At 36.7% G+C, this 16,012-nt stretch overlaps 1 protein-coding gene across 1 annotated transcript; it reads right to left on the bottom strand.

Annotated features, from left to right (window-relative positions):
• Positions 1–3,681: 3,681 nt before the first annotated feature.
• On the bottom strand, positions 3,682–14,756 carry LOC117212457. Its single transcript, XM_033457313.1, has 2 exons — positions 14,447–14,756; positions 3,682–4,139 (listed from the first exon to the last, which is right to left on the bottom strand). Exons 1-2 carry the CDS (start codon positions 14,754–14,756, stop codon positions 3,682–3,684), a joined length of 768 nt encoding a protein of 255 aa, XP_033313204.1.
• Positions 14,757–16,012: the final 1,256 nt, after the last annotated feature.

The following is a 16,012-nucleotide window of genomic DNA, read 5'->3' as shown; positions in this document are numbered from 1 at the left end:
AAGTTTAACCATACCATGAATCATAAACTTTAAAAATAATTATAATAAAAAAAAATGAAATATGCATATAAAAATCCGTTTTCAGTGGAACAAAAGTATTGGTGCATATACGATTTTGCAATATAGATTTATTACAACATTTGGTTTAATATCTAGTAAACAATCCTTTTTTTATAATAGTTCTCAGGCGATTAGAAATTGAATGTATTAATATTTTTGTGACTTTTTGATCTACTTGGTGTCATTCCTCCAGCAGTACTTTATTTAGGTCTTGCTTAGACGTAATATAAGATAAAGATACTCAATAAGATTTAGGTTTAAAGATTGTGCTGGAGTCGTTAACGTATGCGATGTATTAAAATGTAATGTCTAACAATGTAGGCTGTATGTTTGGTATCATTAACCTGCCGAAAATAATAATCTTGCCCTAAATTCAATTTTAGAATATTGAAATATTTAAATAATCATATTTGTGCTTGGCGTTTTCAACAAAAACAAGTTCTCCTACACTAGAGATGTTCATGCACGCTGATACCATTACTCCACCACTCTCGTGTTTGAAGGTTTGGACAAATTTTTTCATCTGATTCAGTATTCGGTTTTCATCAAATTAAAAACCGTCCATTCCATTGAAAAATATTAAATTTGCTTTCGCCTAAAAACAATACTTTGTCGCAGAAAGTTGTATTTTCGTGTACATAATTAATAGCGAACATCAATAATTTTTTTTATGAATTTTACTAATGTATGTTTTTCTTCTTGCAACTCTTTATTCGTATCCAGCAGTTCTGGGTGTTGTTCGAACTGTATTTTCGTGTTAAATTCGTGTTTTACTATTCCAGCTATTTCCAATGATATAGTTTTACGTTCTTTTTTTATTATATCGACTATATTTCTTTCTCGGCTTGTAAGCTCCCAAGGACGGTGTCTTCGTGTGGTATTTCTTAGATCTCATTCTCAAGAAATCATTTAATCACACTTCTCATGGCAAAACGACTTCTGTTAATAACTTTGCTTATTTCCGAGTAAGATTTTCCTTGCGCATATAAATTTAATACAACCTTTCTTTCAACCCTTGTTGTCTCTTTTGTTTTATTTTCCATTATTCACGTAATTTATCTTTCTGGAAAATATTCTTACTAACTCTAAAGAATGATCATCAGCTTGAATGGAGGAGCTTCCCGTGATATAACCGATATGCTAACATTGGAAATATTTAGGTATACTACACGTAATAACAAATTTCTTAAGTATGCTAATACTTTTGTTCCTCTGAAAACAGACTTTTGCGTGCATTTTGCCTTTTTTGTTTATTAAAATCATTTTTAAAATGTATGTTTCATGGTATACTTAAACTTTGGAATCGACAGTTATGTTTTACAAAAAGATTAAATAGAGAATCACATTCTTTACAGATTTACAAAGAATTTTATACGAAGACCCGGCCTATGCCGATACTTTTGTTTGGCACCGTATTTGAAATAAACAAATATCAAAGTAGGCTGTATAATTTCGAATTTTGAAAGTGTACTAGTAATTTAAAAATATTACGGCGTATCATATAGACTGCAAAATTGAAATAAAGTTACATACATATAAAAATATAATAGGATTCTGGATCTTCCATTTTCGAAACAAATATATTCTATATCAGAATTTAATTTCATTTGTCTATAATATCAATACTCCCAATCGAACAAGAAATACAATCCCGTTTTTAGATACAAACACGCAATAAAATCTTCTTGTCGGCCAATGCTACGAAGGGGTGGCAAAAACATTTACGACCACGAAAACGTATCGATATTCAGAGATACTTCAGGGTAATTTGTTTCGAAGTTTCGTGGCAGTTTAGAAAACTGTATTTTCGGACATTTGTAATGTTCTGCGATCGCGATAAGGAACTTTGAAGAATTAATAATTCGCGAATTAATTGAAACTCACATTCCTTCATAGTTTCGCGAACAATGAGAGAACTCAGGGCACTATAAAAATATTTAAACACGGTATTTGATGGCATGCTTGGAATTTCATAGTCCGTCCAGCCGTCGGATTTTGCGGGGCCGAACTTTACGATACGCGAACTTTTTCTTGCGACTTGAAGCTCATTCGTTTCGTAATCTTCTCGACTTTGCGTTCTCGTTAAAAGGGAGGATGAGCAGGCACGTACGATGAAAGGTCGTGTTCTCAGAGGAAAAAGGAACAAAAAAGAGACAGAAGGGAAAAGCAAACGTTTAGGGAAAGTAAGCGAAATGCGAAGACGTGAAAATCACTCGTCAAGTGTAAGGATAAAGCTTCTGCCTTATCGACTTGATATCTGGTAAGATGTGCTTGCTGATCGAACCTTTCAAACAACAGTATAATATTATTTCTGGAATCGTCGGTATATCATTCTCGTGCGACTATCATCAACCATCGCGATAGATATTCGGCATCGTAAAGTTTGGACGTTAAATTGGCCCTCATAAAATGTTCCACTTCCAAGAATATTCGGAATCGATCAAACTTGCCCGCGTTAGATGTGTCTTTTCTATTCTTGGAATATTCTTTTACGTTTACTACCGAGACTGGGATTTCTATAGCAAACATTTCACGTACGGTGTAAGTGGATAGTGAACGACACTTGTACTTTTTTCCTATGAATACAACTCTTCTATGCGGTATAGAAGGTTTTTCATAGGTAGACTGCTGATATTTATGCAAACTAATATTTTGATGAATACAACTATTAACCAATTGACTGCGGAATTTAGTTTTAGAATCTCTCTTATGGAGTTAGGTCATGGAGTGCGTAAATAAATACAAGCGCGTCGAAATAAAGTACACTCGTCAAAGATAACACAGTTAACTGGTTAAAATGGAATCTACATAAATATTTGTTTCACCCATTACATGTTATAGCGAGTACTATACTTTGAATATGATTATAAAACCATTCAAAAATTTCCAGTTTGTATACATATGTTCATAGTTCGTAGGCATTTTGGACATTTTTCTAATTGTGAATTTCCCATGGATTTATAACTAAAAAGATATTACATAAAGTATAAAGAATCACATCAAGAATACTACGTAAAGTATTTTCACTATTGCAAATAACTTGCATTTTGATTGAACTCTGTAGGCTTGAAACACAACCAGAAGTGGTAAATTGAAGTTTTTAAAATATGTATACGATATGTATTTTCGTAATTATTTGAAAATTTTCAAGAGCACAAAGAGAGATCTGTTTTGAAGTTTCAGTTACGAAGCTAGATACAGTGGCTCACGAAAGTATTCGAACGCTTACACTTACAAATTTCAATTAATAATATGAGGTGTACTAAACTAATTTGTTAAAATAATTTGGTATTTATAGTGGCGGGAAAGTGTCAAGATTACATCAGTAAAATTTGAAAACGATTCAATAATATAGATAGGAGTTGTGATACATTTATTAGAAACATTTATGTTAAGTGTCTCACAAAAGTATTCGAACGATGTAATAAAATGATAGTTTATTTATTTATTATTGCTTAGTCCGTGCCTTTCGGTTTTGGATGAACTTTCGGTTTTACATCTCATGTTTATTTCTCTTCTTATATGTCTACCTCTCCTCTTTTCCACTCTATTCTATTGCACTACCTTAATTATTCTATTTCTAAAAACTAAAACTAGAAACTACAAATTAGCAACTAATGACTAAAAACCATTGCAACTTTGGTCTTTAGCCCTTCTCTTCTCTATTATTGCTTTCAGTTCTGTTAAACCTTCTCCAATCTTATTTAGCGTTTTTCCTATGTCCTTTGGTCCTCCTGTTATTTCACATTCTTCTATTACATGTTTCAGATCTTCTTTCCTTTTACATAGTCTGCATCTTTTTTCTCCCTCTTCTTTCCAGTATTCCCTTGCTTTGGTCTCGTTTCCACATCTGAATTTTGCCAGTATTCTTCTGTCCCTCCACTTCATCCTCCCTTCTAAGTATTTTGGTAATTTTTCTTTGGCTATATTTCTGTAGTGTATATTATATTTGGATTCCCTTATCCTTTTCCCCCTCTCTTCTGCTTCTCCCTTTCTTCTTTCTTCTATAATTTGGTCTGCTGTCGTCCTTTCTTGCTCCTCTCCTGCTTTTATCTGCGTCCCTCCCTTTCTCACCTCTTCTAATGATAAAATGATAGTTTTTCATCTTCCATTGCACCGAATGTAAACATCATTGCTAAATGAAAATATTCGTACGTTCACTTGATGTTAGAATATCGTTTCAATAACGGTAACGTAAAAGTGTGCACAATAGTATTTAAAATGAATACCAAAAAGTCTTTACTCTTTGAGATTTCTGCTACTACCTTTTACTGTCGTTGTTCCGACCTCCTTTTCTCTCGATTTGGGAATGGAAGATGCAATGGTGAAACGTCGCTGAAAACGGCTACCAAACGAGCGCTATCTTGATTTGTAGCCCGCTTATTCTGGCTGATCGGCGATTTATTTCTATGTGCTGTGCTCTGCGACTAGTTTAAGTTGGTTTGCTGTTAAAGCGTGCAGAAAAAGGAAGCGATAGTGTTAGGTATATAAATATATGTTTCAAGCATTGTATTTATGTAAGATCTACTTTCCATTTCGATATTTTTAATAGTATTTTTCATTTATTATTCTTTATTGCGCAGAATGGTCCGATAAGAGAATTGGCACTTGAATATTTCCGTTGTTTATAGAGATCTGGGAAAATTTTATTAACAAATGTTGTTCAGTATAAAAGAAGCTGTAATATGGCAGTAACAAATTTTTGCAGCTGCAGGAGTTTCGAAGATTTCAAAGTCACCTCCACTTTTTTAAATGGAGTTATATAATTTTGTATACATTAGTTGATTCATACGACATTTTCTATAAAATATGTATTAATCTATCATGTTTTAATAATTACACTCTTGCTTTTCATAACATTTGGTCAACTTATCTGATATTTTAAATACATCTTTAGACCTAAGATTGTTTTCATTTTCAACTATTTTGAAGACGGTATCCCACTGGGGGTAGCCATCCACATGCTATATTGCTATATCACTAAGCTATAATATTTTACCAAATGTCCTACTGGACAAATTGTAAAATGTAAATAAATAAATAATAATAATAAAAAAATTTTCAACTATGTCATATTAAAATCCTTCTATTTAATCATAAAGTGATATTAAAATTAGAAAATCAACGAGAATGTACTTACCATATCGTGCTCCTGTGGTTTATAGATATACATAAATTTTTATTATTTTTTCTTTTGCTATTTGCCAGTTTTCCTTTACGAATTTCTTTCATCTATTATTCTTCTTTTTCTCATGGCCTAAAACACGCTCGTAAAACTCGTTCCACTTATTCCCTCTATTTTCAACATCCCTCCTCATCGTTAAACAATATACTTATCCATAACATGCCAATCTTCATCCGCGGTGTATCTCCATAACATTCCCATCTTCGATATTCTATACCATTTCGTACGATTTTCTGAAACAAAAGAACAAAAAAAAGCTGACAAACAGCTTCCCTTCTGCGCGTACTATTCTTCCACTTTCGTTGATTGCCGTCAAACCGTTCATCTTCCACGCAAGGAATCTCTCTGTCGAATAATCGTTGTTGGATTTCATCTGTTCGTTAAAAAAGATCCCACGCTGAATAAACACACAAGATCCGTTCAGTATCTTCATTTTAGCTTGGAAAAAACTTCAAGGAGAATCGTAAAACGTTAATGAAAGAGAAAATCTTTAAACCACGAGATTTAGACGTAGCTCGTTTGTAAAAACGGAGAATCCTTCACGCGTCTAACAGGCACGGAGACTCGAGCGTTTAGCTTTGCCTCTTTTGTTCGTTCTTCGTGTCTCTTTATTTTGCTAGGATGACGGACAATCGACGAGACTGCGCGGGGATAGGGACGAAAGATAATCTTTCGTTTTCATTTTCGCGCTTTAAAAAGCCTTTGTCGGATTTTTGATATCGAAATGAATCGTTGCGTGACTCACGATAAAAAAGTCGAGGGGATACGACGGAAAAATTCACAAGGGAGAAACGAGTCTCTTTATACATCGATGATCGAATATGAAGCGATAGAGAGGAAGATAATCTGAAATGAAATAGGCTGGATTTCTCGTCCTTCGTTTTCGGCTCGCGTTCTCATTCAATTAACCAAGGGAGATGCAGTTAACGATTGTTCGATTATTAACCATCGATTATTAACTCTTCTTTTTCTCTCTTCTTTTATTCTTTTCTTTCCTTATGATCCTCTTGCAACGTTACGTTTGAGATAACGCGCGTGGTTTATTGTATGTAAATTTACAAAAGCTTAGGTAACCGCTTTGTGGAAAATCGGCGGCGGTAACACGCGGCAGGGATGATTTAATCGCTATTACCATAATAGTGAATAATTTTCTGGCCAGCCACTAATTATTAATTACGCACCAACGATCCGCATGCTATCACCGGGATCGATCTTTGACGTTAACTTGATCCCGCGAAATTTATTGCCGATGAATCGAGATTACCTTTGACATTTTTGTTTCCCGAGTTTATTCGATACTTCCTTTTTTATTACACGGCGAAGTTTTAAGATGAACAAGTTCGCTGGTCGAATGGAAACTTTCCTGCCACTGCTTCGTGTTCTGTCTTACGGACTTGCGTCTTTTTCTTAGCAAAGAATGGAAGATAAACCGTCTAAGTAGTCAATTTTGGCTTTTCTTTCAAAATTTTCTCAAGAAGGTCTGTTTCTTCTGATAAAGCACACGAAGAAGTATCCGGCGAATGCGGAGAATTCCAATTAAACGAATACAAAGAGAATGTAAACACATGGTGTCGTAACGTAAACAAGCAAGAGGAGAATCATAAAAGTAAATCAACGAGTCATAAAAGAAAAAAAAGTTGCGTCTTTTTAGTTTCAAGCAATTTTATTTATTTATTTATTTACGACAATAAACGAGCAAAGCTCTTTCAGAACGTATAGAAAAACATCGCACGTGTAGAACAAAACAAAATCTTTCGCTCAATGAAAATCACAGGTAGATCAAAAAATCACAAGTAGATGATGTGAGTTGTAATTAATCTAGAACAGGAATAGTGTCGTGAAGAAAACACTATATAGAATGTTCAACTTTATCGGCGATGTCAGAGACAAGATGAAAATGATTATGAAATCTGTTGCAGATTCTATCAATGGTATCAATGTGATCGTATTTAGATATATAAAAGGGCTAATAAAATAGGTTTGGATGTGTGACAGTGTGAGGTGTTACATGTAATTTCGCTGGATTAAGAAAAGCAGGACAGTCAATTCTATTATTAACAATGTTGTGCAGAAGCATGCCGCAACAGTACGCCTGTTATACAGAGGATATAAATTAAATCTAAATATTATGCCATAGCATTTGTGGTTATTCCGTTTCATAAGAGTATATCTTAAAAGATAGGAAACAGTTGCAGATAGCAAGAAGTTGTGTTGAATTTTTCAAAGCCGGTCTCGGTGTTTTGCTAAGTGCGGTATCCCATATGGCAAAAGCATATTGCAGATATGGAAGAACCAGGAACAAGTATAGGCAAGGCAGCGTACTAGGATTTTTAAAAGTTGGAACTGCAGCTCTGTTGTGTTTTTGTAAAATGAGTTTTGTTATGTACGTACTTGTATTTCGTGAATGTACAAATTGTTAAGCATATTTGCAATAAGTAAATATAAAGCAGATCCTAGCTACGAGTTTTGATTTTATTATACAGGGTGGTTGGTAACTGGTGGTACAAGCGAGAAGGGGGTGATTCTACACGAAAAAAGAAGTCGAAAATATAGAATAAAAATTTTTAGTTTGAGGCTTTGTTTTCGAGAAAATCGACTTTGAATTTTCGCTCGGTACGCGTGCGGTACGTTATAACGGATCTCACTGTAGATCGTTGTCTCGATGGAAAAATTAAAAAAAAAATAAAAAAAAATTTTTATTCTATATTTTCGACTTCTTTTTTCGCGTAGGATCACTCCCTTTCCGCTTGTACCATCAGTTACCAACCACCCTGTATATAAGCGGCTAAACATACCGATAATATAAATAGGTAAAATCCAAATATAAACTAGCAACAGGAGATTATAAAGAAACAAACGATAGACGAATAAGAAAATGACGAAAGAACGAATCGCGTACCGAGAGTAACACTGATGAATAGTGGCGCAAAATTTTTAATGAAATCAGCGGGGGCGTTACAATTTGAGCTCTATATGGAATTACCCTTAATCACGATGAAAATATCCAGAAGAACGGCTGACTAAGCCCGTAATTAACATTGTGCCATCGTTGTCAGATCAATATAATAGGAGAATCGCGGACGATATAGACGTGCACCTTAATTATTGCGCCACAGGCGGGCCTGTGTAACGATGTGCGTTCAATAGCAAAATTTCATCGAGCAGCCGGGTGGAGATATGAAGAAGTGGCAGAGAGATGCAGGTTGAAAACAGCGTATTGGTATAATAAGCTGCTCTTTAAAACCAACCGAGCTTGTTTCGTTCAAAAGCCCGCCACGGAAGCACGCTTACAGGATTTTCGCTGCGATTCACCGTTCCTTATTTCGATCCTCAACGAGAACACGCCCGAGAAACAAATATTCTTGCTACCCGCTGGGCTGCTTTAAATTACACCACCAGCCCGGCTGGAAAAATCTCTCTCTTACTTCGTCTTTTTCACTTCACTTGCGCAACGTAATTATTTTCTTCGGCTAAAATGCTCCGTTTAAAATGTTTTGTGCGTTGTTGCGGAATTTGTTAATTGATTCCCTTTTTATTTGATCGCTTAATTTGCGCGAGATGGTTGCGTTACAATGGTGCAGATTTGATGAGAATGATGAAGGGAAAATTTAGAAAAAGACAGTACGAGTGATAAAAGGATCGAAAAGAAAGTAACAGAAAAAGAAAGGCAGGGTACAAATAAAATCCAATGTTCATTTCGGTGAATCCCCTCACGAAATTAATTTATGACGATGCGTTTATTTGACAAGTTTCACATTTATGTCGAACAAATATCTTGGCGAAATTCGAAATGCGACGACATAAACGTTTAATTATCGTTTCGCAAAAGCGGCTGCTGAAATGAAACGCATCCTTCAAAACGATTCAATTTCAATTCCGTTGCGTTTAGATACGCGTTTCTCAATCTTAAAAGGATATGTTCGTTCGAATGGAAGGCCTGGTTCTTCGCAGGCGTTTCAACACCTTTTGTCGACAACGCGTGAATCTTCTAATCGGATCTAATCTTGATAAAACGTGGCTACGTATGCTTCGAAAGGAGCGGAAGTTCAGCAGGGACTTACAGTCGTAAGCGTGGATTAAGGCAGTAAGCATATAACCGGGACGGTATTATTATCTAAAATCTGTTCAGCCCTAGGTCAAGTGATTACATAGACCACGCAGCGGCCGTCCTCTGAGAATTCTTGGTTAATTTCAAAGATGGCTCTTGCTGTATCGTGTCGTGGACGAAGGCGAAAACGTGCTTCACCGTGTTTACTGTTCTTGCTAGAAGCCGAGGACATATAGCGATGTTGAAACTGTCTTGTGTAAACTTGTTTACTTAAAAAGTTAGCCACAAGCAATGGGGCTTGTATTATAGTTCAAAATTTCGATATTAATAGCATACGTTTGAAAGGAAAAGAGACAGACGATGAAGGATAGTAGATGATATATGAATACTTGTTTCGGTCATTTTCGATCCAATTATATTTTTGTGATGTTAAAAAATATCTGTAGTTTGAACAAAATTGATGCAAGTCTTGCTAACACGAAAAATTTCTCTTTACAAAATTTTACGCTGAACTTTTTAAACAGTTCGAAAAATTCATTTTGTTTACTAAAGGAGAGTAAGATCGTAGCAACGTTAACGAAATATGTATTCTAAGAATATAAAAAAATAACGTATAAAGTACACAAATGGCATGAGAATGAGAAATGACAAAAGAGATATAATGCAAAAAAAAAAGAAATGTACAAACAGTAAATATTTTGGAAGATTTTTTACGTGGCTGCGACTATTGATTCGATATGTGACATAAATATTCCCCAAATTTGAAGTTGAAATTTTTTAAAATTTTGAATCGTTTTTTTTTTACATTCCTTACAATTAGCTATAATTTTCTAACTACTTTAATTATAAAATAAAGCGTAACAAAATGTGAGGGATTTGTTTTTCAACTAATTGCACGTCGTTGATTGATTGTATATATCGGAGAGTTATGGCTTTTAGCTTTTTTCATTTCGAATCGCGCGTTTCCGTTTAGACACTTTCCACCGGAGGCCGGAGGGACCGTAAAATAAATTTCTGGGAACGGTTACGAGGGGCGAAACCGCACCGCTGAAATAACCCTTTGAGTGTCGAACGGCGATATATCGTTTTGTTGTGTACCAGCCAAAAATACAGGGGTTACGAACGCGTCGCTGAAACATCGGGAGATTGATGCCTCGGGAAGCTAACTACTGTTCGAAACTAACACGAATAAAACTAAACGCGTATAAATCTGTCGTACGAATAATCATACATCTGTGGCATGCTGTAAATTCAATTTAGGATATGACGCATACAAAAATTTCTTTCCATATAAAATGTATAAAATTTCATAATATTATCAGTTTGCTAGGAGAATGATATAGATAGGAAATGCAAATTCTTCGGAGAATTGGTTTGAAATAGAAAATTATTAATGAATCGGCCATTTATCATCAATCACGATAAATCAATTAAAATATAAGAAGAAAATGAAGAAAAACGTCTCTTAGACGGTATCGTGAAAGTAATAAAGCAAACGATTTATGCATTAACTGGCACCTCGAGAGTACATTTTCAATAAAAATCGCGACACGGTAAAGGCGGTACTCCGCGTCACGTGTTACGATTGCGCGCGTGATTTAAATTTTAAATTTTCCGCGCGCGCGCGCGACTCCGTGGACGCCGGATGCAAATTTTAATGCATGCAAACCGTGACGAAAGCGTTTCGCGCGAATTAATATATTTGCCAGTAAGTGGAAGCCATATATCGTCCCTCTTCTGCTTGTTTTTCTTACTTGCGCGTCGATACAATGCGCTCGTATTTCTAAGTTATGTTCCAAGAGACGTTTACGCATGCCGTGACGTAGATCAAAGGAATGTAAAAATGGATTTCAACGAAAGGACTGCGTATCGAGGGGGAAAAATAACTGACAAGCGCCGTACTTGTTATCAACTTTCTAATAAGCGACCACGGAATAATGACACGTGACAAACCTTAACAACACGCAGTTGCTAATAATACATTGCTTGTAAAAATAACGATATACGCCTTTCGCCTCTGTCTACACACTCTTTACTAAGGGTTTTCGATGAATGAGTAAAAAATAGCATTAAAAGAAATATATTTTGAGACACTTTCTTTTATACATACAAGACATTTGTGTAGTATCGGGGAGAAGGGCCCAAGAAACGTCGAGCTAACTACAGACAATGTCGCGAGAGCCGAGGCGTTGTCGGCTCCATCAATGCATTACCGGGTCCTTCAGGTAAATAGCTTTGCCGAAAAGACCTACGTGACCCTGGCTACGAGCGTCTGTAGAACACGTGTGCGGTGGGCCCAGCAATAGACAATAGAGTGCTAAAACGGCCAGAGAGTGTTAGTCGAGAAGCAGAGTGCGAGTTGAGCGGACACGGAGTGTGAGTCGGCGTGCGACGATATCGTAGTCTGTCCTTTTGTTATCGAATATCACTCATTAAAATACCTTAAACTTTAAACTCTACCAGCAATCACTTGTCCTTACTCTAAGAATCCACAAGTTACTACATTTGTTCAACAATGACAAGTTTGAATGGGGAAAATTGAGCATAAGTCAACCCCTGACGTGTGATACAGATTTAATAAAATATCATCTAGAATCTATGAGAAATTTCTTATCGAATTCGCGGGTCGTTGTTTGATACGTTCATGCGAAAACACAGAAAAATCCGTTCTAGGAACCAGCATAACATCGTGTTCGATCAAACGGTTATATCTTTTTTCCTCTTTTCGACTTCTATCGCGATAAAACGGGGGCAAATTAAACTAATCGAGAACCACAAAATCCTAATAGCTGAGGTGATTTTGGTGTAGGACGTGTATAATGCCAAAGGAATACTCGGCGGTGTTTAACAGTATATTTGTTAACAATTCTCGCCTTCGACTCTTTACGTACAACTCTCAATTCCAACTCACGATTCTCACTTCTCGGTTAAAATTCGACTGATAAGCAATAAGTTAAGATAGCGATCGAGCAGAGTACGCAATATAAGTTAAGATGGAGACTGGTCAAAAAAACGTAGAGCAACTGAACTTTCTATGACGATGACGAGATAAGCGGATTTGTTAAGGGCAAATTTGTTGTTCTCGTTAGGAAAGTGAGGAAAATGAACGTCGCTGTTAATTGGTTAATCTACCATGTTGGTGGTGAGGAAGGATGCTAGCTGCCTCCGAGTGAAAGTTGCTAGCGAGAAGCATCATATGTGAGAAAAACCAGATTTCCCGTTTCTTTCCGGAGTGGATAATAAATTTAAGGAATGCTACAACTAAAAGATATTTGTTCGGTTTGAAGGATTTTAAGACGTTGATCGTCACGTCACCCATACCTGTGTGACGGGTATGCTTCCGTGGGGACCCGTCGCCCAAATATGGGTGACGTACTTCTTGTTCGAGTTAATTAAATATAGGATATTATGTATAGGATATACAACATAAAAATATTAAAAAGACATTATACCATACTTTTTATTAATTTATATTCTGGATAAAATATTACATTATGCTATGTCGCATGGTATTCGTTAAAACATTTCAAACACATTTGGAGTTTTCTTGGACACTTCGAACAATATGTTGTAGTTTTTTTTACGTTTATTCTCGCTTCTTAGGGTGCGACAGTTTGCCTCTTCTTCTTGTAACATAGGGCGCACATCCTTCTTATAGGCTTGCCCTGCTGATTCTTACGAATCTCCAAATGGTGGACACCTTCGTTTTCTCCCGATAGTTGTCGGGCATAGTATTTTCTGAAGACACATCGAGCCATTCGGAAACGAGAATTTCCCGAAATTTTCTTATCGGTATTTTTTTGTTTGTGGCTGTTTGGTATACAATATGAGCATTTGTTATAGTTGTTCCTAAGATTAAATGTAGTGCTAATTTCCGATACCACTTGATGCTTTTCCGTATCGTAGTGGCATGTGAGACCATCTGGTCGCTTCTGTCGATACCACTTTTTCCACTATTGTATGCAATTACCGCCAAAGGTTTCTGTTTCGGAGGACGTCCGCGATATGTAGAATTCGAGCTTGAAATCATAATGGGGGTGCATGTTTTGTTGATAATATTTCAACATCTTGAACATCTCTCCATTTAAGCATCACAATACCGTTCTTATCTTCTCGTGTTATCATTCCACCTGTCTTCAACCGGTACGACATTACGAAATTGGGCATATATTTTTTGTTGTGTCGTACAGTTCCAACGACATGGGTCCTAAAATTTAAAAATTTGACTGCCAGCTGATAGCTGGCATAAAAGTTGTCGACGAACAAAGTTCGTCCTTCATTTAGCAATTTATCCGCAAGTTCAATGCAGACGTTTTCAGCTATGCCAACTTGTTTACTTCCGGTGATATCTCGCTGAGAATATACTTTTGCAGACCATGTGTAACCTTCGATGGAACACAGTTTGAATAGTTTTATACATACTTATGCGATTTCGTCGGCATGTATTGTCGGAATATTAGTTGTCCCCTCCAAGGAACCATTGTCTCGTCGACTACAATATCTTTACCTGGTGAACAAATTTTTTTGGTAATTGTCTATCAATATGTTCATGAGTGGTAAAACCTTTCCGAGTCCGCTATCCGGTTTTATAGTTTCGTTATTTGCAAAGTGCAAGTTTCCTAATAGCAATTCAAAAACGATTACGGGACATTCTGCTGCGTGGAAATGAAAAATTGTATGTAGGAAGTGTAGTCGAGTAGTTGCTGCCAGGTGAAAAGAGAATTCGCGTTTCGTCCCGGGACTACCGGTGGTCTCGTCAGTAAGGCTATGCCCGGTAGTCCCTGCCTTAGACGTAGAGGGAGTCTCGCTAGGTGCGGTATTTATATCAATCGCTCGTATATTCGACCACTAGCGAGTTAGACAGACAGACTCGTTGTCGTCGTAGCCCTCTAGTGTTGGCGGTTGGTACCCGCGGCTCGACCTGTCGGCGTCCTATTGATACCGATCCGCCACATGTAAAAAGGGTGCGTTGACCAATATTTAACAAGCGGTACCTGTACTAGACCCATCCAAACCATTAGTTCGATAAATTTTATAATTTCTTTGGAAGTTGGGTTTCTATTTCTGATGTAATTTTTTCTCTGCATATCTTTTAGTCTCTGTGACTAAAAGGCTTATCACTTTTTCATCAATGAATAACGAAAACACTTCACTTGCGCTAATGTCAGATGGCAAATCCATCAGAAGTCCGCTTTTTCCCGTGAACGGAAATGTCAGTTCCCCGTTAGCGAATTCGTTCCACTGAATATTGTTCAATGAATCATCAATAGAGTCCAATTCCTCTTCTGCGTCTATAGAAAATTCTTCCAACATGTCTTCAAGATCTTCACTTGCATATGCTTCCTCAATATCCGAGTCCGAACTCAATGAAATTCTATTTCTAACTTTTTTTCTAAAATTCACCATTTTGTCATCACTACTCTCCTCACTTTCAAATATATTTTCACGCTGTCTACTGAACATTTTGAGGATGAAAAGATCACTGTCGTGCGTCTCACAAGAAGTATGCTTCTCGACTGAATGAAAGATCTGGGATGTCCGCCAGGAGATCCCTCGGAATACTCTAGCTGGAAAGCTTATCGCTTTCTCCAATTTCGGAACTAAATAATTTCTTCTTTACAATGGATAGAAGGCGATACAGCAATGAATTCCCGCTTATGGCTCTGTTTACGTTCTGCGTACGACGGTCGGATTTGGGTCTTGCGAGAAACTTAGCCGAATTACGCTGGGTGACCAACGTGTTAAATAGAGAAATCGTAAGACTCATGGCGGGTCCTTAAGCTTGTTAAATGTATGCAATAAAGATGTTTAGACATCTGGAAACCATCTTGTCCGAGGGATAGAGCCCGCTTTGTGTAGCAGGCCACGGGACGAAACAGATATCGATAGTTCATTAGGCCTGTCGGCGCTAACGTTTCGGTGATACTTGTACCGAGGAAACCGTTGAAAAGTTTTGTTGTCGAGTGCCACTAAATAGCTATATGAATGGCGAGAACGCGGTATTATGTCTATTCGCATAATTCTATATTCATGAAAAAAAACGACTTCAACCAGGCGGGTGAAGCTTCATTCAAAATATACGTGGCTTAATGGGTTGTTGACTTGGTAATTGCCATCAAAGTACTACGTACTTCAGTCGTCTGTAACGAGGCTGATTAGGAGAACGTGTTACTTCCTCCATTTAACCTTGGTGCTATTCTGGACTGATCTTGATGAGAAATGTGGTAAGAAATATAATACACTTTCCCGATAATGGCTATTTTGTTCCGAGACTCGTTAACAACCTATTAATCACTTGATCTTACGTGACCAGTTCCTTTGGCAACCTACAGGTTCCAAATAAAACTAATTAACCCAAAGTTGTACGAACTTTTGCTCTCTGAGACCTAATTTTTTTTTCGAATTCCGCCTAATGAAAACGGGCAGATCCGTTCAACCTTTTACTTTCTATAGAAGAAAACGGCCAGTAAAACCCTGGAAACAGGTAACACGTGTTAAATATTTATACGAACTTTTGTTACCTACGTCGTCATTTTTGCTTTTTTATACTTTCTCCTACCACCCAACCATCCTCCTTCTTTTCTTTCTTTTTAGTTTCTTTTTTAGTATCGCGTCTTTTTTCTATTCGCTTAACGGCTTAACCATACACGACTGACGTAAACTTTATAACGAACGCGACGTAGGTATTTGTCGGTACCCGTCCGGGGCAGTATCCGGTC

The sequence above is a fragment of the Bombus bifarius genome, unplaced genomic scaffold (assembly GCF_011952205.1).
Source record: "Bombus bifarius isolate JDL3187 unplaced genomic scaffold, Bbif_JDL3187 scf7180000008297, whole genome shotgun sequence".
Classification (NCBI taxonomy): Eukaryota; Metazoa; Arthropoda; class Insecta; order Hymenoptera; family Apidae; genus Bombus; species Bombus bifarius.
This window is presented reverse-complemented; position numbering and strand designations above follow the sequence as displayed.